Source organism: Sciurus vulgaris, assembly GCF_902686455.1.
Source record: "Sciurus vulgaris genome assembly, chromosome: 7".
In the NCBI taxonomy this organism is placed as follows: domain Eukaryota; kingdom Metazoa; phylum Chordata; class Mammalia; order Rodentia; family Sciuridae; genus Sciurus; species Sciurus vulgaris.
Genome location: NC_136467.1, coordinates 142,905,676 through 142,931,264, shown reverse-complemented (window position 1 = coordinate 142,931,264; position 25,589 = coordinate 142,905,676). Strand labels below are relative to the sequence as shown.

At 41.5% G+C, this 25,589-nt stretch overlaps 2 protein-coding genes across 2 annotated transcripts in view; one reads left to right on the top strand and one right to left on the bottom strand.

Annotated features, from left to right (window-relative positions):
• The window catches only part of SYCP2L (synaptonemal complex protein 2 like), a gene marked incomplete at its 5' end in the record, with an annotated part of 104,671 nt that extends 95,532 nt beyond the window's left edge, over positions 1-9,139 (bottom strand). Inside the window, 7 exons of the mRNA XM_079147404.1 lie at positions 780-802; positions 1,558-1,681; positions 1,766-1,903; positions 3,613-3,681; positions 5,188-5,437; positions 7,848-8,097; positions 9,091-9,139. Coding sequence (XP_079003530.1) covers positions 780-802; positions 1,558-1,681; positions 1,766-1,903; positions 3,613-3,681; positions 5,188-5,437; positions 7,848-8,097; positions 9,091-9,139 — 903 coding nt within the window. The remainder of the gene's footprint in view (positions 1-779; positions 803-1,557; positions 1,682-1,765; positions 1,904-3,612; positions 3,682-5,187; positions 5,438-7,847; positions 8,098-9,090) is intronic.
• A 294-nt stretch (positions 9,140-9,433) lies between these two features.
• GCM2 (glial cells missing transcription factor 2) lies at positions 9,434-16,504 on the top strand (the record flags this gene model as incomplete). The annotated part of the gene is made up of 5 exons (XM_079148967.1): positions 9,434-9,523; positions 12,918-13,170; positions 13,297-13,409; positions 13,877-14,002; positions 15,599-16,504. The coding sequence occupies 5 exons, from the start codon at positions 9,434-9,436 to the stop codon at positions 16,502-16,504; spliced, it is 1,488 nt and encodes a 495-aa protein (XP_079005093.1).
• Positions 16,505-25,589: the final 9,085 nt, after the last annotated feature.

Sequence of the window (25,589 nt, the reverse complement as noted above, 5' to 3'; positions counted from 1 at the left end):
CATGATCATACATTGTCTAGCAGGTGCCCTGGGTGACCCCACAGCTGTGTCATTACCAGAAGCCAGATGCAAAATTATGACTTAAGAACATGGGGTAGGACAAATTGCTTAATCCTTCTGGACCTTAGGGTCCAGGACAAAATTCATTCTTCTCTATAGGAAATCCTTATTCTATGGAGTAGAATAATTTCCACTTTGTGTTGAGCCTATAAACAACTGGCTTTGAAGTCAAGACTCTAGTAACCCATTTTCTTTGATAACATTGATCTGTTCTCCTTGGCAAAAACCTACAAGAAATAATGTTTTAGAAGGTATCCAGTTATAAAATTACCATCACTGACTAGAATTTGGATGCAATATGGAAATTCCTATTTGATTTCCTAATCCAGTGGGGACTTGATATGGCTTTTTTTTTTTTTTTTTTTTAAATACTAGAAGGGCATTTCCTAAATCTAAATAGGAAAATCAAGCAGAGATGTAGTCTAACTCAACTCCTAAGCTCCAAAGCACTCTTAGGACATCGCTGTTCATCTCCTTTGAGGTTTTAGCTCTCTTATCTGCTAACCAATATCTGCTTCAGTGTATCAGGGTGTTAAGTGAATTAAATGCAAGATGAAAACAGTCTTTAAGGTCCCTTACAAACATTCTAAGAGGGCCCCCCCCCTCCAGGAATTTGGCAAAGCCTAGAATTTACTTCATTTCCCCCCTGAAGCAGCAGCCTCATAATTATTGGTATTTGAGAGTAGAAAAGGGGCAGAGACAGGTCTTCTTGGCCCAACCTGGTCTCGATATATTCCAGGGCCTAGAGCCAAGGGTAACAATTGAGGGCTTTATTACAGGTCAGATCATCCCTCCACTGCACTGCCAGCCCTTCTCCCCATGACCAGCACACCATCCAGGGCTGTAAAACCTCACCATGAAAGAGCTGCAGTAAGGATCACAATCTGCTTTCCTGCCTGATGGGACCAATAAAGGTGCTAGTAGCATTACTTGTTAAATTTTTTTAAAAATAAAGATTTATGACTGGAGTGACTTTAAATAAACATTTTTGCTTTTTGTTTGTTCAGATTTATCCAGGGTTTAAAAAACAGGAAGAGTGAGGTATTGAAAGGGAAGTTTGGCAATTTTTCTAGTTCTAACCTTGTTAATAAAGTCTACTAAAATATTTATGGAGCTTATGTCCTACTCATCCCATCTGCCCCCAAATTCACTAACATAATTGAAGACAGGCCACTTCTAGATAGGCCTATCAACGGGAAGGGTTGTGTCTGACGTGGCCCTGTCCACTGCCAATGTACTCTACCCAGAAAAAACACAGGAGATGTGGGTTGAATTTGATTTGATTGGAAAACAATGGATCATATTCATGTCCTTTTCATATTTGATTTCAAAGGAACAAACAACCAGTCACTTCACTGAATCTGAATTTCTGTGTTGTGATGCTGGGGACTCAATCCAGACCCTTTCTGCATGCTAGGCAAGCAGTCTACTACTGAGTCATCCCTATTGCCCCTGTACCAAAGTCACCCAAAGTCATGTGAAATTAAAGTGTGGCACTTATCTTCAGGATCAGTCCCTGCTGAATTAGCAAGGGTTCATCTTCCTCGAGGTCATCTTTGAAGAATTGCTGAATACATTTCAGCAACAGTGAAACATACTGAAATTCATTTTTATCCAGTTCCTAGGTAGCAGATCACACCAAATTAAAGCTCTTACAAGTAGTTGTACATTGGTATTTTTGCCCCCAAAGAAACCACTTACTTGCCTTATTTATTGATCTGTGAAGATAGTGTAATAGAAGATGATTATATTTTTGAGGAAGGTAGCTCTCTTTCTGTTCAAAGTATTCTTTTATTTCCTGAAATCCTCTGCCATGCAATGTATCAGTAATCAGTGATTGAAGCTGGAAAGGCAATTGTGAGTTATTTCTTTTCCTCAAGAACATGTTTTATAGTAATATTTCTAACTACTATCAATACTAATCATTCATCAAGAAATACAAGGTAAATATAGAATAAAACTCTGTCTTCAACAGTCAACAATCACTTAAATGATTGACATTTCCACTGGCTCCAGGCAGGGGTCTCAGAATGTGGCTCCCAGTTCACCTGAAGCATTGGCATCAACTGGGGACACATTAGAGCTCAGACTTGCAAGCTGAGTCTTATGGGTCATTGACACCTGCTAAAATTTGAGAACCACAGATTTAAGGGAAACTGTACTTCCATTATAGATATCAAAAGATGTTCAGAAATGTTGCAAATTCTAAAGCACTAAGAAATGCAAGCCTATGATCACTTAAGTGACAAATGACAAAAGAAAAAAATTAAAAGAATTATGTACAATGAAAGTAGACAAATATGCAAATTGCCATATAAACCAAGCTGATCTTTTTGCCTGAATATTAGCCAAGGGAGAGCATTCACTTAAATAACAGACATTTCCTTATTTATGCTACAAAAGAATTTAAAAGAAAATCCAGTCCAATCCTACAGTCCAAATTACAGCATACAGAACTATTTAATAAGGAGGTATACTATACTCAAAATTCTAATTCTTAGTGCCGATTTAAACAGGAAGAGTTTGAAATTACTCCATTACAATTTTTTTTTGGTGGTGGTGGGGGTAACCTGGGATTGAACCCAGGGTAGTTTAATCACTGACCCACATCCCCAGCTCTTATTTTGAGATAGGGTCTTGCTAAGTCACTTAGGGCCTCTCTAGGTTGCTAAGGTAGGCCTTGAACTTACAATCATCTGGAGTCGCTAGGACTGCAGGCATGCAACACAGACAATTTAAGTCACCACATAGCGAGTCTCTTTGTGCTAAATATGTTAAGGGCTCCACAGATGTTCCCAGTTTTAAACCTCCCCATTACACTGAAAAGGTAGAGTCTTCATCTGGAGAAATAGCAAGGATGGGGGAGATTACAGACTTGCAGGAGACCACTCAAGTGAGATTCACGCTCGAACTATCTAACTCAAAATCCCATGCTTTTGCCTACTTAAATCTCTACCATTTCTTTCCCTGCACTGAGGATAAATTCAAACCCTTCTCTTTATCCTTCAGGTCTTGGCATGATCTGATCTCTGCCAACTTCTCCAACTTCCCTACTAATGTGTCTAAGTCTAAATCTGTTACCTCAGGGCCTTTGTACCAGCAGTTTTATCTGGAGACTGCAGCTCCTACCACTTTCCCTATGGCTGGCTCCTCTCTGATCAGAGTAAGAATCACTTTCTCAGGTAGCTCTTTCAGAACCACCTTCTCTAAAGTGAGCCAAGTGCCTCCTTACATCCCCAATTAGAATTCTCTACTCTTTTCTTTTACCACTCCATTGTCGTTTTTTTGTCTGCCAGTGTAAGCTTGATGAGGGTAAGAACTGTGTTTTGTTTGGTATTGTCTTTCACCTGGGACAATGCTGGGTGCAAGATGGTTTACACTAAGGTGTCAGGACAGTGGGAGGTAAAAATCAGCTAGACATGGTAATGGATTAGATATGGGAGATTAGGGAAGGAGAAACAAAAAAGGGTTTGTTTCTGGCTTGAGGAACAATGGGGCTAATGGCCCAGCAAGAACACAGAACTAAGAATACAAAATAAACTTGATCTTTACCCAGAAAGCATCTTGGGCCTTCCCAATCCTCTCATCTTCCTTAACAGGCTGCAAAGGACCTTCATTCTTCTGTGTGCAATAAAAAGATGTTAAACACACACACACACACACACACACGTGCGCACGCACACACATACATGCACACACACACACACACACACACACACTCTATTTCAAAGAATTGTATTTCAAGTTCTAGAAATAAAGGCTCATATTGTTTCTTTGAATAGAAACTTTATTTGCTCATAATGCTGATTATAGCCTAAGTAAGATATGGGACTTTTTGTTGTTTTTTGTGGTGCAGGGATCAAATTCAAAGCCTCTATGCTAGATAAGCATTCAACCACTGAGCAAGTTTCAGCACAGTACCAAAGTGTTTTTTAAACAAATGGTTATCCAGCTTCCTTTAGCACAATGCAGACTATCACAAGAAGCAAACATTATTTGAATAAATGACCATAACAAATTTAAATTCTACACTGATGACTATAAATTAAAGGCTTTGAATTAAACCATTTTTGGAATCAAAACTTGTAAAATTTATTTAAATAAAACGTACCTCTCCAGCTCAACCTTAGTTTAATTAAGCTTTGTATTGGTGATGTGCAACTTGTAAATGTTAGTCCAGGGCTCCTATACTGAAATTTCAAGGATCAAACACCAACCACCACAAAAATTCTTCAAAATATTTAATAGATTGTTTTCTTTAGGAAGTGATCCCTGATCACTATTGTGCTTTTAAACACTGTTATGCCACATTGAATAACAGTATCTGATCTCCCTGCATGTCAACAATTGAAAAGCATAATACCACAAGTTATTCTTTCAGGATCTTCTAAATCTAGTTTGGACTAACAGTATCACTTGTATGAATTTGACCAAAATTCTTAAATGTCAGTGTATTTTACAATATTATCATTATTTATGAACATGAGCAATAGGGTGAGGTCAAAGACCCTGATCCAGAACTGGGTCTTTCCCTCCAACCAGCAGGATGGTCTATCAATGTTAGTTAAATGAATGCTGAAAAAGTGGAGTTCTGGAGGTACCAGGACCCTCTGGCTATCTTATGGGTTGTCCTGTTTCTTGCAGTTAAATCCTCAACATTTGGGAATGCAGATCTGGGGCCCAGCAGGTTCAGGTCACAAAAGGGAAAGAGGGTTGAGGAAACATCCAGAGAAGGGGGAAAAAACTATCTCATCGCTTTCCGAACATGAATTCTGCAGTTCCCTCTCCCCACCCCCACCCCCAGCGCTGTAACTCTGACAGACCGGATTTCTGCCCCCGTCTCATTGTTCTGCTGAAAGCTGCCAATAAACTCCAAGAAAACCCAAGGAGGTTGCAGAGCCCCGGAAAGATTTTGTCCCACTGCGGCCTAAGACTGAACCCACTGCCTGGCCTCTGGGCTAGCACCTCCAGCCCGCCCGGCGTCCCTGAGCACAGTGGAGACCCGGGCCGGGCTCCACCCGCGCAGCTGCTGCGCAGGTGTCTGTCACTCACCGCGCTCATCCCGACTCTTCCAAGCGGACGCTACACACCCAAGACTCAGGGCGCACCGCTCGCCCAGCTCCACACTCTGGATTCGGTGGCGAGATCCCCGCAGGCTGGGAGCGCTGCGGCCGGGTCTGAGTCACAGCTGCCTCTTGGATTTAAAGGTTCTCCAGCATCTCTAATTGAATGGACCTGCTCCTGAAATCTATTAGAATCCGGTGCTTGAGATTCGAGAAACGCGTGCGAGTAACTAGCGGCCAGGCCACCTGCGCGCACGCACACGCGCTTCCTAGAGAAAGCCAGCGCGCCAAAGACGCGAGCAACGCGTGGAAACCTGAGTGCAGAAACCCAAACTGATGGGCGTCACCTTCGCGCTACCCGCGACGTGAGGGTTTCTCTTCTCGGTCCACAGACCGAGGGGCTGATTTTGGTTCTTTGATGTGTTTTGACCACAGCTGAACCGTTTCTCATAGGAACCGGCTTGTACCCGATATTCGCAATACTTTACTGTCGTCACCAAAAGGTGCTTTCTGTTCTTTGTATTTTAAAACGTACCTTGATGGAGGGATGGTAATGAAAAATAAAGCAAACGCTGGGCTTGTTTTTTACTCACTTCCTTAACTCATGTGTGCTGATGGCTAGGTTACCTGAGTAGGTGGCCTGCGACCTGAACACAGTGATTTAAATAAGTGACTTGAGTTTTCATTAAAACAAAACGCCAAGCATTCCTTGTGTAAAACTCGTGTATTTACTAGCCGCTGTTCTTCATGTTGTGATGTTTACAGAAGAATTTGTCCACATGAAAGCAAACAACACTAGAATCCTTGTTACTAAACCAGGACTTGGCATGTCCAGTATTCAAAACAAGGATTTTGTCAACTCTGGACACGTCTAATTTTCCTGCCGAATATGTCGTCACTACGCTTTCGTTAATCTACCTGTTTTAATCTAAATTTAGAGATTTCGAAGGTACTTTCCTTTCACTTTGAATGAATGAACTCTTACTATTTTAAACCAGTATCAGGCAGGGACACTTGTGAATTTAAAAATCCTCAATCACCTGCTGCGAGGTGTTTGTTGCACGCCTGGAACCCCCCAGCGACTCTGGAGTCTGAGGCAAGCAGGATGAGCAATTTAAACTCCATCTTAAAAAGAGAAGGAGGAGGAGGAAGAAGGAAGGGGAGGGGGAGGAGGAAGAAAGAAGAAGAAATAAACAAGAAAGAAAAAAAGGAACAGGGATATAGCTCAGTGGTAAAGTGCTCCTGGTTTCAATCCCCAGGATAAAAAACACAAACAAACAAAAACCCCAAATCAATGCTAATGTTAGGGCAGGTAAGAATTAAAGCATAATAAAAACAACAATCGAAATCAATAATCGAATATAGTTTAAATGAGTTTTATTTTAGACAACATGAAATTAATTTTTTTTACTCTTAAATACAAAACTTCAAAATCAACCATTTTCAGATTGGGGAGACTATAGCCTTCAAAACTCTATAATACCAATCTGTTCAATCTTCAGTAGATATTAAAAACAACATAATAAACAATACTATTTATTTCCTTATATTTTCACATTGGTTAGCTGCTTTTACTAATATATTTACTCACATAATTTTAGGGCAACTTGGAATATATAGTCTAATGCTTCACAAACTAAAAATGGTGGAGGTTTTTGTTTTCTTTTTTTCTTTTTCTTTTCTTTCTTTTTTTTTGACAACATAATCTATTTACAATTTAATTTACTTTTAACGTTAAAAAATTACATATGCCAGGCCCAGTGGCGCTTACCTGCAATACAGTTTGGGAAGTTGAGGCAGGAGGATTGCAAGTTCAAAGCCAGCCTCAGCAATTTAGGGAGGCCTTAAGCAATTCAATGAGACCCTGTCTGTAAATAAAATATTAAAAAGGGTTGGAAATGTGATTTAGCAGTTAAGTACCCCTGAGTAAAAGAAATATTCCAACAATGTTGCACTAACACCAGAAATTCATGTCTACCCATTCACAGAGATAATGGTAAATGACTATTTTCAGTCTTCTTTTTTCTTTCGGTTCAGGGGGTTGAATCCAGAGGTGCTTTACCTCCGAGCTACATCCCTATTTACCCGGCTTTTTATTTATTTATTTTTAAAATTTTGAAATAGCGTATCACTAAGTTGCTTATGGCTTTGCTAAATTGCTGAAACCTGCCTCGAACTTTTTAAGCCACCGCTCAAAGATTGTTTTCAAAACATTTAAAAGATATATTGTCTTAAACTATTATACTTAATAAACTATTTAAAATTGATCAATAATTTTAATTTAACTTTGAAAGAACGTGCAACACAAAAAGCAACAGACTGACAGGGTCCTTCCGCAGTCAATGGAGTGGTCGTCTGTGGGTGGAAGGGTGAAGTAGAGCAGAAACATCTTTCCCGTTCCCACCTAGACTCAGTGATGCCCCTGTATGAGAGATTTTATCCTGAAGCCTTGAGGAGACCTTTCAGAGAAGACGCTGGGACTGAAAACAGCTCTTCCTTCTGCTAGGACGTTTCCTTCTTGCTCTAGCTTAAAACTAGTGCGAAAGAAAGCAGGCGAGGAACTGCCCTCAACTGATTTTCCGTGGGTCCGATGAAGCTGGCGGTCTATTCTGAAGCGTGCCTTGCCATTGGACGACTTTTCTAAGTGGACCCTTGACTGGGGAGGTAAGCGAACAAAGTGGTGAATGATCCTTGGCTTCTTGAGGTCCTGGCGTTAAAACGCACCTGGTTTTCCCGTCTTTTGTCAACCGAAGAGATTGATCCTGCAAGAGGTGCCGGCTCGGGTGACCTCCTGGCTGGGTCTCCCAGTAGCAGGGGTCGATGCGCAGGAGCGCTCTCCAAAGTGCCAAGGTCCAGGGTGCGCCAGTGTAGGGGTTTGGAGGGCCGTGGTCCGGAATATCGTCCTTTAACCGCTGTCCGCCTTGAGGGATTGACTCGTGCTCTTTGGCTAGAGCTCGAAAAGGAAGCGAGGCGACTGCAAAGCAAGACATCTGGGAATAAATTCAGTGTGCTCACCTTCTCTCGCTGGCTAGGATCCGACCCTGGGATAGCCAAAGAGCGACGTTAGTGACTTCAATTGGTTTCTTTTGGGGAGTGCCTCCAGGTGCCGGAATCCCCCCAAGTGAGGTGGGTGCACAGCGGCAGGGGAAGAGGGCTTCGTTTCAGTCCTGGGGAGCTCACCTTGTCCTGGCAGGGTTTCTCCAGTTCCCCCAAAGCCTTCCAAGACTGTGCAAGGTAACTGAATTTGTCGTGGTGTTTCAAAGACAATATCAATAAAGATTTCTTTTAAGGGTATTTCCATGACAGTATCAATTAACATTTCTTTTAAGATTTGTGTTCATGTGGGTGACAACGGAGAGCTCACAAAACTCCAGTCAGTTCTTTATTTAACAGATAAGGAAGCTGAGGCTCGGGGGTTCTTCGGACTTCGGAGCTCCAGCAGAGCAGCGCACCTTCGACCGCCCTCTCCATCTCTCCCGTGTTCATCTCACCCCAACCTCCTCCAGATTCACTTTTCAGGACTTTCTCCAGGAGCCAGGTCTCTCTGCAGCCCTAAGATCGTGGATGCACCTAATGCCAGCGAGCTTTCGGCAACATTGGCGACACCTTGGGTGTCCTAAACAGCCAAGCTTAGACTCTCGGACTCGCCTAACACCTACATCAAAAGCCAAGAGCGGAGGCTTAAAGTAAATCGGCCCCACACTAGGTGTGATTCACACTAGGGCGTATGGCTGGCGGATGCTAGTGCCCGCGCACTGTACCACGCTCTCCTGGAATGGAGTGTTGGCTCTCGGGGACTTTGCTGGCAACCCGCTGCTTCAGAAGCCTGGATCTAAGCCTTCCCCAAAACCACGGAGGCCGGGGTGGTGTTAGGAATAAAAAATGGTTTGCAATTTAAATGAAACATTCCAATTCCCACACTCCATCTTGGCTTCAGTTTCTTCTAGATTCAAAGGCTCGGTTTAACCTCCACCTCCTGGCTCTATCCGGGAGCGGGTGACCGGCTTCTCCAGCATGGGCGCCAGAGAGCGCGGCAAGCAAAGGCGGAGCCGCGGGGGTGTGTCTCTATAAACGTGCGAACTGCTGACAGACCCTTGCGGCTCTCCGGGTGCAGAGATTTCAGCACCGCAGTAGAGGACAGGGCTCCGCCGGGTCCAAGCCGGTGGCTTCTGAATTTCTAAACAACTCGCGCGGGCTCACACACCCCTGATTTCTTCTTATAAGGGGTGCGGGGAGTCACCTTGCGCACCTTTCGTTTTTACTTCTATCTTTCAGGATCTTAGGAAGAGAAGGCGAGCTAGGCTGGGCAGATGCCGGCAGACATGGTGCAGGACGCTGAACGTGTGTGCGCCTATGGGATGAAGCTCAACTGGGATATCAATGATCCACAGATGCCTCAGGTGAGTGAAATCGAGTGTGTGCGGGCACGCGGGACGCTGTCCATTCAAAGAAGGGGCAGGGCATGCAAGTTCTTGCTGAGACTCTGGAGACACACACACACACACACAATTTCTGAGAGCTCTGAAATGTAGAGAAAGGTTTTCTGGACTCTTCAAAAGGCCAATCTGGATTTAGAGATTTGTGTACTCCCAGCAATGACTTGTGCTTATCTGAAAGCATGCTGGAAGCAGTAGAAAATATCGATCGGGCAGGACACCTTTCCCTTAGCCATGGTAGAAATCAGTTCTTTCTCTCCTTTCCCACTTATTTAAAAACCCAGAAGAAATGTAGAGGGTGGGGGTGGGGGACTCAGAAAATGTAAATACTACTGCTTCTCTTGCAGCAAAGCTGTAAGGTGGAATTGTAAATGGAGGTGGCCAGAATCTAAAACAAATACTCAGACTTGAGCAATTTGTCTAGATGGAATCCACTGCCTTATTTGGATGCTAATGAAGGCACTCTCTTCTAAACCTCACTCCTCTAATGACAAGGAGACCATCATACTTTTAGGTGAATTTGTTTTGTTTCGTTTGAATGGAGCCAGGTGGTTTAGAATCACATGCAGGAAATGAGCTGGGCAGTTATGGTTGGTCTACTGGTTTGGGTGAAAACAGAGGGGTAGCTTTTAAAGTCCTGAGTGTAGGTGGGAGGGTTAGGGAATGAGAGTTGCTTTCCAAGGAACTTTGGGGGAAAGTTGTGGGGCAGGGGTGAGAAACTTGGCATTTACTCAGCCTCTATCATGTGCCAGATGAAGAGTAATTCATTAATCAGAAGTGTAGCTGCTCACTGTTTGCTCTCTTTTTGAATGTATGCATTTTTTGCTTGCTTGTTTTAAAGTCTGCCTATTTTAGTCTGTCACACAGTCCCACTGTTGTGCAAGCAGACCACATTACAAGTGGTGTGTTTCATTCTCACTGACTTCTGTCCACACATATCTTCATAGGAAACAATCTGCATTCTAGAAAAGAATCACATCCAAATAACATGGCAGCAGCTCATCCCTCCAGCATCTTCTAAACTTCCTAGTAAACATGAATTGCTTTTCCTTTGGACGACTGGTCCTTAGAGCATGTATAACATCTCTAAAGGAACAGGCACATAGGCACATAAAAAGACAACTGAAAAACAGCTTTCTAGCCCTGCTCTAGCTGAGGGGAAGAACTGAACTGGCTCTATGACCTTGAGACAGTCCTTGAACGCCTCTTAGTCTCAGGCTACAGACCTGTCATCAAGTGGTGAAACTAGATAAGAATCTCAAATTCTCATCCAGATCTGCTGTCATGCTCTGTGTGTGAGTGTGTTGTGTGTGTGTGTCCGTGTGCCTATGTATCCCAGCAAAGGAAATCCAATCTTGGCCATCCTCTGCTGTTGTACAATTTAAAAACAGTTTCTGTGACTGCACCTCCAGCACCTCTTCCTCAGGAGCTGTGAGAGACAGAAAGGCCTTGTCTGCACTCTGAAGGGGGAGTACTCAAGCAATTCTTTCTTCTGGACAATTTGTTACCAAGATCTTTAATTTTAAATGTTTACATTTAAAACCAATACATGTGCTACTAATATAAACTTAGATTTGATAATACATAATCATATATTTCTTTTGTTCAGTGCATTAACTTATATCAATTCTAATGTTTCAAAGACAAGTTCCGCCTGTTACTAATAATAATGACTTCAACACTATCCTGTGGTTTGGGAAATAAAATCATCCCTTTATGTTATTACTATTAGAATGGGAAATACACATGTCTGAATTGTATGGGATGTACACATGTCTGAATTGTCCAACTGAGAATACTTTGGCTTTGCAATATTTGATCTAATTTTCCCAGGTAGTGGGAGGGAAAGAGCTACAAATGGCTTGCTACTGTGATCATACTCTCCTGATCTTTTATCACACCAGCAAGGTCAATAGGGTCTGACTGCTGCAGATCTTTTAATTCCCAGCTGTACTACTATATCTAGCCTCCACTTCCTTATCTGTTCAATGAGTATAAGGATGCTCATCTTGCAAAGTTTTGTGATTATTCCAGATATCACAGAATATGGCTCTGTCCCAAATACTCAATTCTGCACTTCATTGCAAAAGCGACCATAGGTAATACACAGGAGAATGTATGTGGCCATCTTCCAACCAACCTAAAAGAGTGTAATTTGAGCCCTATGTAAGTTTCATGTGTTACAAAATATAATTCTTTTGATTTTCCCCCAACCATTTAAAAGTGTAAAAACCATTCTTAACTTGCAGTCATATAAAAACAAGGAGAAGGCTGGATTTAGTCAACAGTCCCTAGTTTACTGGCCATTGCCCTAAAGAGTATCTGGGAAATAGTGCTCAGTAATGGGTAATTTTATATTGAACTTATATACAAAAAGACACGCATCACAGTATAAATAATACATAAAACAGAAAAAGACTCAAATATGAGTATTAAAGTAATACTCAGTATTTTGTTATGTATGGTATTTCATTTTTTTATTTGTACTTTATAATTATATATAACAGTGGGATTTGTTGTTACATATTCGTACATGCACACAATATTTTAGATATTACTTATCGTTTCAGGCCTGTGACTCTTTGTTGAAAACAATTCCATATTGCTGTGGGAGAGGGAAGGCATTCTACCTCCAGACCAAACCCCAAAGCTCAAGATTTATCATTATGGTTAGGTCCTTCATCAGGGTACCTTTTAAAATTTGCACAGCTAATGAGGAATGGAGAGGGAAACCGTTCTTGCCTCTGGAACATTGCTCTGGGTGCCGAGCTGATGTGATTGGCAGGTTTGGGATAGAGAGCCAAGAGCTTTTGAAAGAAAAACTACTGACTTAAAAGATATTTACCGGTTAAATTGCATTTTAGTCAGAGAGCATTCCAATTACTTTTGTCCTGGTATTTTGATACTGAACTTGAAAATGTTTTCAACATTTAAATATCTCAAGAAGTGGAATAACATAGTGAAAATGAACTCAGAACTCAGGCTGTAAAGTCTGTCCAACGGAGGTCTGGGGTGGTAGAGCCTATAGTCAGGTCTTTCTAGCTGTGTGAACTTGGACAAGTCAATTAGCCTATCCACAAAATGGGCATAATTGTCTACACATGGTGTGAGGGTGAAGCCATATGCATGTACAGCTTTTAGAAAATAAATGCTATACGTTCATTATTAACCAGTTGTCAGAAAGGCACATACAGGATAAGTGGTATTTTGTTGAGCATAGTTTGGGGGTTTTTACAACATTTCTGCATTTAACAAGAACCCATTTTTATTCTAATGTGTTTGGAGGACATTAAAAGCCTGATGCGTGTGATTTGAGCTCCAAGAATTTAGTCCCTCTTGTTTCCGCGCTTCCTCCTAGGAGCCGGCTCACTTTGACCACTTCCGTGAGTGGCCCGACGGCTACGTGCGCTTCATCTACAGCAGGGAGGAGAAGAAGGCGCAGCGCCACCTGAGCGGCTGGGCCATGCGCAACACCAACAACCACAACGGCCACATCCTCAAGAAGTCGTGCCTGGGCGTGGTGGTGTGTGTGCGCTCCTGCGCCCTGCCCGACGGCTCCCGCCTGCAGCTGCGGCCAGCCATCTGCGACAAGGCGAGGCTGAAACAGCAGAGTGAGGTCGCGGGCCAGGGAGCGGGTGGCTTTAGTCCTGAGTTCCCAGTTCCCAACCGATTTCCCCTTTCTTTAGAGAGTCTGAGGTCGGGGTTGTTGTTAACATTTCTTCCTCTGGGGTTGGCAGAGAAAGCATGCCCCAATTGTCATTCTGCTTTGGAGTTGATTCCTTGTCGGGGGCATAGCGGATACCCTGTGACCAATTTCTGGAGGCTTGATGGCAACGCTATATTTTTTCAGGTAGGTGAGGTGAGAACACAATTTGTGGTGGAGCATGGGCACCAAACTCTGGATTAAACCAGATACAGATCCCGGGAACAGCAATAGGTAGTAGGGCCCCTGGGGACCTACCATTTACCTGGGAATTAACTTATGCACTGGGTGCTCTTTATGGGCCAGATGTAGCAAACCAAGTTATAGTTAAGTTGCAGGTCATTTAATAGGTGAAAGGGTTGCAAGCTATCTTTTTTTCTTTATCTTTTTTTAATTAAAAATCATAAATTTACATAGGGCAATGTTGTTTGCAAGCTATCTTTTAAGGTATCTATCCTTGATGGTGTTTTATTTTCAAAATTTTTTTCTCTTTTTGAAAAAAATAAAATAACATGGGATCTTTGGAAAAGGCTTGACCAGTTTTTGGCCAGCTTCCAACATAGCCAGCTTTCTCTAGAAGAACAGGTAGATGATCCATTTCTTCATTATTGTAGGCTAAGGGAGTTCATGATCACCCAAGACCAGAGAGTAAATCAGAGACAGAAGCTAGAAGAAGTGCCCTCAAGAGACAAATGACCTCTTTTTACCAACCCCAGAAAAAGAGAATGCGTGAACCAGAGGTAAGGGGGAAATGATCTTGCACTCTATGTTCAATGATCTTGTGCTCTATGTTCAATTTCATTGTCAAATACACTGATAGTTGAAATATAAATGCTATCCCTTAATTACAAAGGTTTGATTTTATAAGAAAATTATATATCTCTAAAAAATGTCATTAAGTCAACATTTGGTTGGGATCTCTGATCCCTTGTAGCACATAATCTCTACCAATAGTGATACAGTTAGGATGTATGCTGACTTCCTGAAAAAAGGTGATTATCCAACAGCCATGGAGAAAGAAATACACCAGAACACCCTTATCCTCAGGGGATAAATTCAAGACCTCCCAGTGTATACCTGAAACTGCAGATGGCACCAAGTCCTATAGATACTATTTTTCTCTATACATATATTCCTATGATAAAGTTCAACTTACAAATGAGGCATAGTAAGAGATTAAGAAACATGACTCATAAAAATAGAACAATTATAACAATAGACTATAATTAAAAATATTTAACATTTATGATTATTTATTTCTAGTATTTTCCACGTAATATTTTGGACCTCGGTTGACTATATTGAAACCTCAAAAAGCAAAACTATGGATAAATGGGGACTAATGAATGTGCATAACAACAGTGAGTTAACAGGGCATCCTTGAAAGGATCCTTTACATTTGCATTAGCCAACTTTCCATTTCTATAATGAAATGCCTCAGTCAATCAACTTTTAAGACAGGAAAGTTTTATTTTGGCTTACAGTTTTGGAGATTTCAGTCCATGATTGAATAGACTGTTACTTTTGGGCCTGTGGAGAGTGCATGGTGGAGAAAGCCCTACCTTATGGCCAGAAGCAAAAGAGAGAAAGAGAGAAGGGGACAGGGTCCCCAAGGACCTTTAACTTCCAACAAGGATCCACCTCCTAAAGGTTCCCCCACCTCCCAGGAGTGCCACCGGAGGACCAAGCATATAAAATATGGGTCTTTGATAGACACTTAAGATCCAAGCTGTAGAAACATTAGCAAAGGAACAGGTAAAATTTCTTTGGGTAATTTGATGTAGCATGGCTTTTCCAGAAGCATTTCAAGCAGGCAGTGTTACTGTGAGGATAACAGAAACTGACATTGTTTGAGTGCTTCCATGTGCCAGGCACTGATCTAAGAGTGGCATACATTTAGCAGCTGCAGAAACTCTATGACAAGCTTATCATAATGAAGCCCCATATTTCTAATAAGGAATCTGAAACTCAGAGAAGTTGAGTTCCTTGTTCAGTTAGTGAGGGACAGAGTCAGAATTCAAAGCCAGCTCTGTGTAGCTCCTGAGCCTCCACTATTATGGACACTGTATGGGTGAGAACAGGACCACCTGCCACGCAGACTCATCCTACCTGGTTTCTATGGACTTCCCTCATTCAGTATGTTGTGTTCATTCCTGAGCAATCTCAAGCTTAGCAAACTCTGGACCACAAGCCCAAATCATGTCACTTAGCAGGGTATTGTCACAAAACAGAGCCCACCTACTGGAAGCTTGTTTTTGTTTGCATGGTTGACTATTATGGGTGAGGATGTCTCCGCCATTTATATATCATATTTCTGTGTTTGTATTATTTCTTAGGCAGGAGCAAATCAAGACAGCAGTGAACATTTCAACAGCACGCCTTTCCTGGAAAATCCAGAACCGTTTGATATAATTACTGATACCACCTTCCCAATTTCAGGGCAGTCTTGCCCTTCCTTCCCAAACTCTGATGCTTACAAAGCTACCTGTGACCTAGCCATCTTTCAAGGAGACATGGTGCCTCCCTTTCAGAAATATCCAAACCCAAGAATCTATTTGCCTCAGTCACCTTGCAGCTATGAATTGACAGGCCCTGGATACACAAATCCAAACCCATATCCCACACTTTGTAAAGATTCTATCAGTGTCCCTAAAGACACAGACTGGATTCATCTGAACACACTCCAATATAACGTCAATTCATACAGCAGCTATGAGAGAAATGTTGATTTTGCCAATAAACAATGTGGCTGGAAACCAGTGCTTGGAAAACCCAGCCTTGGGGAGCAGACTGACCCAGCCTTGGGGAGCGGACAGTTACAGACCATGGCCACAAACCCATATCAAAATCCAGAGCTTCCCTGCAGGTACCTTGCAACTCCTTCGGCAGGTGGCCCATCTCTGCAGACAGTGATCACCACGACCACCCAAGTGTCTTACCAGGCCTTTCCGTGCCCAGCTCTGAAACACAGCGCTGGTGTGCAGGAGGTCAATAGCCTTTCAACCTGTAACTATGCTGCTGACAACACCCGGATGCCTGTCTATCCTGAAGCCCTGCCCCCTGCAGCTGCAGTCACCAGGGCAGCCTCTCCTGTGGGGAAAACTCCTTTAGAAGTTCCAGGAGATTGTCGGGCCATCAGGTCCACAGTGGCTTTTCCTCAAGAGGCAGCTCCCTCCAGGCCAGAGGGAGAGACACTTGGGATGTGTGTCTGTACGGGCTGGGCTCTGCCATCAGTTACATAGACAGAGCAGGTCCACTCTTCAGCCATGACAGTGAGGACTTTTGAAAGACATTCCCAGTTGCACCATGATATTGGTGTGCGTGCAGGGAGTGAAATGGAAAATGGCGACTATCTCTTGTTGAGCTGGGAGACTGATCTTGTGTGTCAAGAAATACAGATAGTAGTAAAAATGCTGATTAACTGAGGAAGATATCTGTTGGAAATATTTGACAGTATTGGGAAATCTTGTGCAGCAGTTTGAAACTGGCGATGGTCCATACAATTAGATTGAGAAAATATGATTCTCCCAAATGAACAAATAAGCAAACTGGAGAACAGTTCGCTGTTCAAAGTTCCTCGTCCCCTCCCTGAGCCTTTTCCATTAGCCTTTTCCCTTTTAGGGAATTTCACATAGCCTCATCTGACTCTTAGAGGCATCTAACAGTTTCAGATAAAAATCTTCAGAATTTTACCTCCTGAGACATTTCATAATATTTTTTGCTTAGCATTCAGAACTTGTTAGACTAGCCTCAGGAAGTAATTTGATCATTTTGCCTTCAAAGTATATATTTATAACTTTAAAAAAATCTCTGGCAGTAGAAAGTACAAATGTTTTTAAAAGAATTTTGGTTTTTATTAATTAGCTAAATACCTTTTCTTAACATGATAGTTTTTGTCACCCAGAAAGCCTAGTAATGATGTTGCACAGGTAGCGGATTATTATTATACTAAATATGTTTTCCTGATTAGGTTTCAAAGTTAGAATGAAGGTGTTTCATTCAAATATAGCTTTATAGTTCCTTTGTTATTCTTCATAAATGTAATTGTGCTTAAGTAAATGTAATTAGGACAGTTAAAGTAATGTAACTGATCCTTTAATTACTTCAAAATGGAAATAGGAAGAAATATTGTTCATATTATGACCTGGAAAAACTTACTATGAAATATTAAAATTTATTAAATAATCGGAAAGCTTTGTAGTTTATTTTAGAAGTATCTCTTATACTCTGTCATAACATAAAGCCTCTTAAAGACATTTGGAATAGGAGCTAGGGGGCAGCTCAGTGGTGGAACACATGCTTAGCATGCTCAAGACCCTGGGCTCAGTCCCCAGCACTGCAAAAAAAGAACGTGTGGATTGTACACAACCACAATTTTACACTGCTCTCAATACTTAGTGAAAATGCTGCTTTCAAGTAAAGATAACAAACATTAAAAGAAAAAAATTTTGAGAATGTTGGGGGGGAGAAGGTATCATTCTCAAATTTGCATAGAATACCCCATTTTGAATTGCAGTCAGATGCCATTTCTAGTCATTTTGTGTTCTGTATAGGTCACCTGATTTATAGAACCCTACTGCCCTCGACCAATAAATACATGCAGCATTTACCACGAAATTGAACAAGTATGAGTTCATGCCTACGATTCCCTAGCCAACTTTTTCTCAAAGGAAAAGATACCTAGTGAACTCAGTCTCCTTTTTTTTTAAAACTTCCATTGCCCAAACTCACAGCTTACACTAATATTTAACTTTAGACAGCACTTAACGTGTGCACTTTTCTAAGCCCTGAACATAATATTAGTTTATTTAATCTCATAGCTGTCCTCTGAGCTACCTGAGTATGATTAGTCAGCTTTTTATTGCTGTGACCAAAATACCTGACAAGACCAACTTAGAGGAGGGAAAGTTTATTTCTGCTTACAGGGCCAGAGGTTTAGTTCATGGTTGGTCAAATGGATTGTTCTGGGCTCAGTTGTTCTGCAGCAGAACATCATGGTGGAAGGGTGTGGAGGAGGAGTGCTGCTCTGTTCATGGACACCAATAAGCAGAGGGAGAAGAGTGGGAAAGGGGCCACTGGAAAGACGCACCCTTCCAGGGCACACACCTAGTGACCCACCTCCTCCAGCCATTCCGCACCTGCCTGCGGTTATTACCCAGTCAATTCTTTCAAAGTAGGATGGACTGATTAGGTCACAGCTCTCATAATCCAATCGTTTCCCCTCTGGACGTTCCCGTATTAACACAGGAGCTTTGTGGGGGAGGAGGGCACCTGATGTCCAAACCATAACACTAAGAGAGGAGAAATGACTTATACAACACATGAGATTTGAATCCAGGTTATCTCCAGAGTCACGATCTTATCCCGCACATTATATTAGCTTTGATAATCATTTATCAGTGAAATTCCACTGACACGTAAGTGTTGCACGTGGCATGGAACAGCAAGTTTTATGAATCCTAAGTGTTTGGGGGCAGGATGGGTAGGAAAGTCCTGAAGTGGAAGTGAGCAGGCCCGAGTTGGAGGCCCTGAGACAAGCATTTCCCAAAGTGTGGCACAAGGGTTCTCTGGGGTACCATGTGAATCTAGGCTGCCCACAAAATGTTTTATTGAATAGTTATGGATTTATTTTAATGAGAATTAGGGAAACATAAATGACACTTCAAATCTAATTTCAGGATATTTTTGCCCAAAGCAAAATAGAGTTGTGGTTTTGCTTGTTTGAAAGCAAGGCAATTTAAGCAAATATATATATATATATATATATATATATATATATATATATATATATATATATATAAAATAAATATGTATATGTAAAATCTTATAATATAAATAATATAAAATATTCATATTATTTATATATATTTGTAAATATATATTAAGCAAACAATAACACAAGTGTTGCAAGGAGATGGCCAAAGTTGTGAAAACAGAACTACTGAAGAATGAGACACCCTGTCCTACAGCAAGGGATCTGGGGCTGAAGGGAACTAATTCATCTGGAAAGAGTCAATGGCAATAACAATGAGATTTTATAAAGCAAGAGCCTAAGAAAAAACTAGGTTGGGTGTGCCTTGGCACCTGGAAGCTTAGCCACAGACTCGAGGGGTCAGCTGGGCAATATGCATTAGCCTGGCTCAGGGGGTTGATGCCAGGGGAGGTGGGCAAAGAGAGAGCATATCCCCGGTGTTGGCCAGCACCCACCCCAGTTTCACCATCCTCAAAGACGCAGGATGCAGGGCAGGGTGGCTCTGTAGCACAGAACAGTTTCTGCAAAGTGGGAGGACTAAGGAAAGCACTGGGAAGTTGAGCCTTTGGAACACATCTGCAGCTCCAAAACACAATCTGCAAGGGAGTGGAGTTCTGTAGAAAATGAGCGGAAGTAGGAAATATACAAAGGCATGCCGTATTATTAATAATAATAAATATTAACTAGGAATATTGATTACTAACAATAACTATTTGTCAATTTACTAATTTGCTTTCAAATATGGGGAGCAGAAGTGAGGGGCACCAGGCTGCCGCCATATGTTTTTCTGATCAGCTCACAGCTGGGATGAACCAACCCTGCAGTTAGACCCTTGAGTACATCAGCTGCTGACAGCAGAGGAGGACAGAGCCACGGAAGGTGGGGCTGGGCTGAGAGCTGGCGCCCTGATCAAGGCAGATTCCCCAGTTAGGCTTCCCCAGTGCAGAGAGACTCTGACCAGAAACACAAGGCACTCACTTCCAAACGTTTCTTCCCTCTTCATGAACAGTGCACAGTCTTGATATACTTTGCAGAAGACTTGATATGCTTCTCAGAAAAACCTCAAAGCAATGGACTGAACTTCTGATGAGTAGTTTCCATGAATCATTTGGGAGATACTAATGACTTAGCCAGGCATGGTAGCACATGCCTGGTAAATCCCAAGAACTCAGGAGGCTGAGGCAGGAGGATTACAAGTTCAAAGCCAGACTCAGCAACTTAACCAAACCCTGTCTCAAAATAAAAAAGGAAAGGAACTGGGGATGTAGCTCATTGGTAAACTGCACCTGGGCTCAATCCACAGTACTAAATACAAAATGAAAAATACTAATGACTTCTCTCATAATTAAAGGATTGACTAATACTGACAATACTGATGAATTATCAGTGAGACACTGCACCAAGAAGACCATTGCAAACAGAATTCATGACTGACAAAATAATTGGAAAAATTATTTTCCAACTATTGCTATGTCCATAACCTTCTTCCACCATCTCCCTTCCTCTCTGATAAGATGATTGTATGGCACAGAGAAGTTCTTACAAAGTGGTCAACTGAGGAAGGTACTGGAAAGTTGAGCCCTAGCTTCACATGGGAATCTTAAAAATCCCACTATCCAGAATGCTCCTGTAGTCAAGCAAGTCAGAGTCTCTGGGGTGAGATGAAGCCATCAGTATAGCTTAAAGTCCCACAGGTCATCCCTGAGGACAGCCCAGGCTCTGGCTGTAGTTTGCCAGAACAGGACTGGGAACCTCTTTAGAGTAAGTAAAGCTTAAAGCTTAAAGCAAGATGGTCTTTGGAAGACAAACAGTGTTCTCTGTGTGATTCATCTCTATGTCTACCTTCCTCCTGGATGCCACCACACTCTTCACTTAAGGGAAAGGGGAAGAAACTGACAGTCATCTATTTGTTGCTATTTAAAGTACAAATTTAAAATTGGGTTTTAAATTAATGAAATTAGGGTTTACAGTTGGCTCTCCATATTCATGGGTTCTCCATCCATGGATTCAACAAACTTCAGATTGAAAATACTCAGAAAAAAAATTGTCTGTACTGAAGATACACAAACTTTTTTTTTTGTCATTACCTAAACAATACAGTATAGCAAGTATTTGCATAGCATTTGCATTGTATCAGATATTATTAAGAAGTTAGATATGATTTAAAGTATATAGGAGGATATGTAAACACTATACCATTTTATTTGTGGGACTTGAACATCCATGGATTTTGTTACCTATGGGAGGTCCTTGAACCATTCCCTATAGATACCAAGGGATGACTCTATTGCTCTACCTATAAGACCAATCATCAGGTACTTCATTCAGTCACTCATCCAACAAATATTTATTGAGCTCCTACATAATTCAATGATGTGTTAGTATTAGATACATAGAGTCGAGACAAGTCAAAGTCTCTGCTCTTAGAGCTTAAAGACTGACAGACTACTGGCAATGAGAAGGTAGTAAACAAACTCTGTAATCACAGATCAGAATGCACAAAGTAGAAAACATCCTGAAATGGAGAATAAGTGAAGAGAAGTGACCCTCTTCATAAAGTGGCTAGGAAAGTGCTACTTGCCAAATTAAGATGTAAGAACTAAAGGCTGAGGCTAAGGATATTGCTCAGTGGTAGAGCACTGACCTAGCATGGGCAAGACCCTGGGTTCAATCTCCAGCATCAAAACACAAACCTAAGGATGAGAAAAGGCCATCCATGTGAATAGCCAGTGAGAGGGATTGCAGATGGTAAGTGTAAGGCTATGAGACAGCAGAACACATGTGGTCCCAGAAGCACAAGGTACAAGAGAAACACAGTAGAAATAGGTTGGAGTGGATACAGGTCCCAGAACCTTAAAGTCCAAGACAAGGCATTCGGATTTTACTTCAAGAGCAATGGCAAACCATTGAAGAATTGTAAGCAGGAAAGGGAGATGATGCAATTTAAATTTTGAAAGGAGTCACTCCAGTGCTGTGTAGATCATGGATTAAGGCTGAGTTTAGGGAGCAGGTGGAATACTGCAAGTAATCCAGGCAAGAAAGGGTGATGGTTTGGACGGACAAGTAGTCGTGGAAATGGACGGAATTGGACAGGGCCAAATGTAACTTAGAGATAGAATCAATGGGACTTCTTATGATTTAGATGTGGGATAGCAGAGAAGGAGGAAATCAGGAATGACTCAGTTTCTGGCTTCAACAAACTCAGTGACTGGTGGTACCATGCTCTGAAGTACTGGCAGCTAAGTGAAGAACCATTGAATTATGACCACTTAGTGCTTGTGAGTTGTCCAGGTTATTAGGTGAATATGATCCTGAAGGTCGGTGGAGAGATCTGAGCTGTAGCTAAAATTCCAGAAATCATAAGCATGACACTGTTTTTTGAAGCCAAGCGTAGCTTACCAGAAAGAAAGTCAAAGTGCACTATTTAATATGGCAGCCTTTGGCCATATGTGGTGATTAAAATGTAATGGGAAATTAAGTTCCTCAGTCACTAGTCATGTTGCAAGTACTCAGTAGCTATCTATAGCTAGTGGCTACCAAGCTGGGTAGTGCTCACAGAAAGCAATTCCATCCTTGCAGAAATTTCAAGTGGACAGTGTTAGTATAAAAGGAAAAATAGGGACGTCATAGGAAGCCATGAGGAATTCCCAATTCAGAGGTACAGGAGCAGGACCAAGAAGATGGAAAGCTGTGGCAGGAACTATAGAAGATCAGGGGAGAGAAGGAGGATCCAGAAGCCAGAGTCAGACTTTTTTTAATCTTTTTTTTTTTTCTTTTTTTCTTTGTTCTTTTTGTTAAACATGACGGTAGAGTATGTTTTGACATATCTATACCAACACGAAGGATAAATGGGATCCCAGTCTTGTGGTTATATGTGATAGTGAGATTCACTATGGTGTACTCATATATGTGTGTGGGAAAGTTACAGTCATTCCACTGTCTTTCCTAGATTCAAACTGTTTTAAAGAGGTCAACATTACTGAATGTTGCTGAAAAAGTTGAGGACAGAAAAGTGGATCTGGTAACACGGAACCCATTTTTAACCATAGCCAAAACCTTTTCCATGGGCTGATGGGGTTCTGTGAGACTGGAATGGGCTGGGAGCCAAGGGGAAACCAGGGGTTGAAGACAACACAGGTGTTTATGGATGACTTCAGGTTGACTTCTGAGTGTGACTAAATGTCTATGTACTGATTGAAAATGGGATTGAGAGTTTCAAACTTCTAGTGAAATCTGCCTTGGTGATAGCATGGTCAGAGTTAACAAAGAAAAATACAGGCCTCTCAGTGAAATTTGAATTTCAAATAAATACTGGATAGCTTCTGAGTATAAGTATATCCCAAATATTGCATGGACATAACAAAAATTATTCATTGCTTATCTGAAAATTAAATTGGGTATCCAGTATTTTATCTACTTAGGGGAATATTATAATTCAATTTCCTTCTTGTTCATTTTGTAAATGACAGTTGATAAATTTAGAGGCTAAAGATGTGTCTATATAGAATAGGTTGGTTGTTTCACAAATAATATAAATAATATTTATTAATGGGCACTCTACTTAGTAGGAAAAAATATTTTTATCATCCTTTAAATTTTAAAAAGCCCAAAATCAGCCTTTGCCATCTTTATTTATGAACCACGTGGAATAAACAACTCAGCTCTCTGACCTGTTTACTCACATCTCCATCCTTTTTGCTTTAAAGCAAGCAAGTGCTCTTTGGCTGCTCGGGCAGTAATGTACTTTCCATTAATCAACCCATTAGACTTGAATCTTCTGATCCTCTCTCAGACAGCTGAGCTCCCCACGTAGCATTGTACTTTAAGATTTGTCTGATAAACCTTTTCACATAGGAGGCATTCCAGGGCCATGACATGAGGGAGAAACAGGGAGAAGAAACAGGACCTTCCATCCTCAGCCACCTGTGGCTCCCTGGGACAGATGGTCCAGAAAGGCATTACTGAGTAAAAATGCCACCCGTCTGCCCATGGAGGCCTCCATCTATGAAAAACAAACATTGTTCTTTCATATCCTTCTTCAGGGTGAGGTTTTAAAAACCCCAACTGAAAGGCCTTCTGCCTGGAGAGGCTCTGTTTATTAGACTGCAGTACTGATCCAGGATTCCAGAGACCACCTGTATTCATTTTCTAAGCCCCCTAAGCACTATGCTTTTAAGTGTCCTTTCTGGCTATTGCCATGATGTAGCAATAAAACCACTTAAGGTAAAAGTAACCAGAATTGAGATACCTGAACAGATGTACTTAAGTCGTGAACTCCAGGCTTCTGTCTTTAGGCCTGAGTGTGCAAAGGGCTTCCAAACAGAAGCCCACACGTTCTCCATTTGAATGTTAGATTTTCGTTGCAAGAACACGTCTGTGTTCATGGAATGGAAAAAGGAAATTTCAGAATATAATAAAGGTACGACTTCTGTGATTTTGGTTTTGTGTTTTAAAAAATGAATCTAAGATTTGATTTGGAAAAAAAAATGACATATTCAACAGAATATATTAATTCATTAGTTAACTGCTAAGGTAATTACAGAGAAGCATAAAACTTAATTGTGGTTCAGGCTTAAATCCTGCTCTCTCTGTATCCACAACCTTTTTCTTAAGGACTAAGTTATATTGAGGTTGGGATAGGGTGGTAATAAGGGGTTGGGGTGCAGCTCAGAGGCAGAGCACTTGCCTAGTCCTTGCAATGTCCGGGGTTCCATCCCTAGTGCTAAAAACATTACAATGATATTGTTCTTCCCTGTATCATGCCTTGAATGTATTAGATGAATTATTAGTAACCTGGAATATGCTCAGAAAAAATAAGTAGGAAAAGACTCAATTGCCTGGTGTATTAATCAGGGTTGTCCAGAGAAACAGACCAACAAGAAATGTATGGATGACATATAGATACAGATAGGTAGACATGGTGACAGACATTTATTTTGAGGAATTGACTCCCATAACTGTTAGAGCTGGAAGTCACAGATCGGTAGGGCAGGCCAGCAGCCTGGAAATTCCAGAAGAGTTGTTAAGTGTCTTGAGTCCAAATGTAGAAGACAGTAGGTTGAAATCACAGGCAAGTCCCTGTGTTGCTTCTGAAGGAAATTCCTTTTTGTCTGAGAAACCCCAGTGTTTACTCTTAAGCCCTTCAACTGATAGGACGAGGCTCACACATTATAGAATCATCGGCTTTACTCAGTCTACTGATTAATCACATCTCTAAAATACCTTCACAGCAACATCTAGACTAGAGTTTGAACAACAACCAGGCCATCATCGCCTAGTTAAACTCACAGACTAAGCTGTCGGACTCCATAAAAACAGATTAAATGGATCAGGAGTATTTAGTTGAAGTAAAGAAGACAACTTAAGTGGGACCTGATAAAGTTTAGAAATATTGCAGTAACCTTATGCCAAACTGGAATGAAGCAGGATGGTGTGGAGTTAGCAGTATGGGCTTCAGATGTGACAATGATGAGCACGAGAAGGGATTGTGCTGAAACATCACAGTGGGAGCTGGGGTGTGAACCCAGCACCTTTGTCCACTGGGAAGATGCAGCAGACCGTTCCTGCTGGCAAAT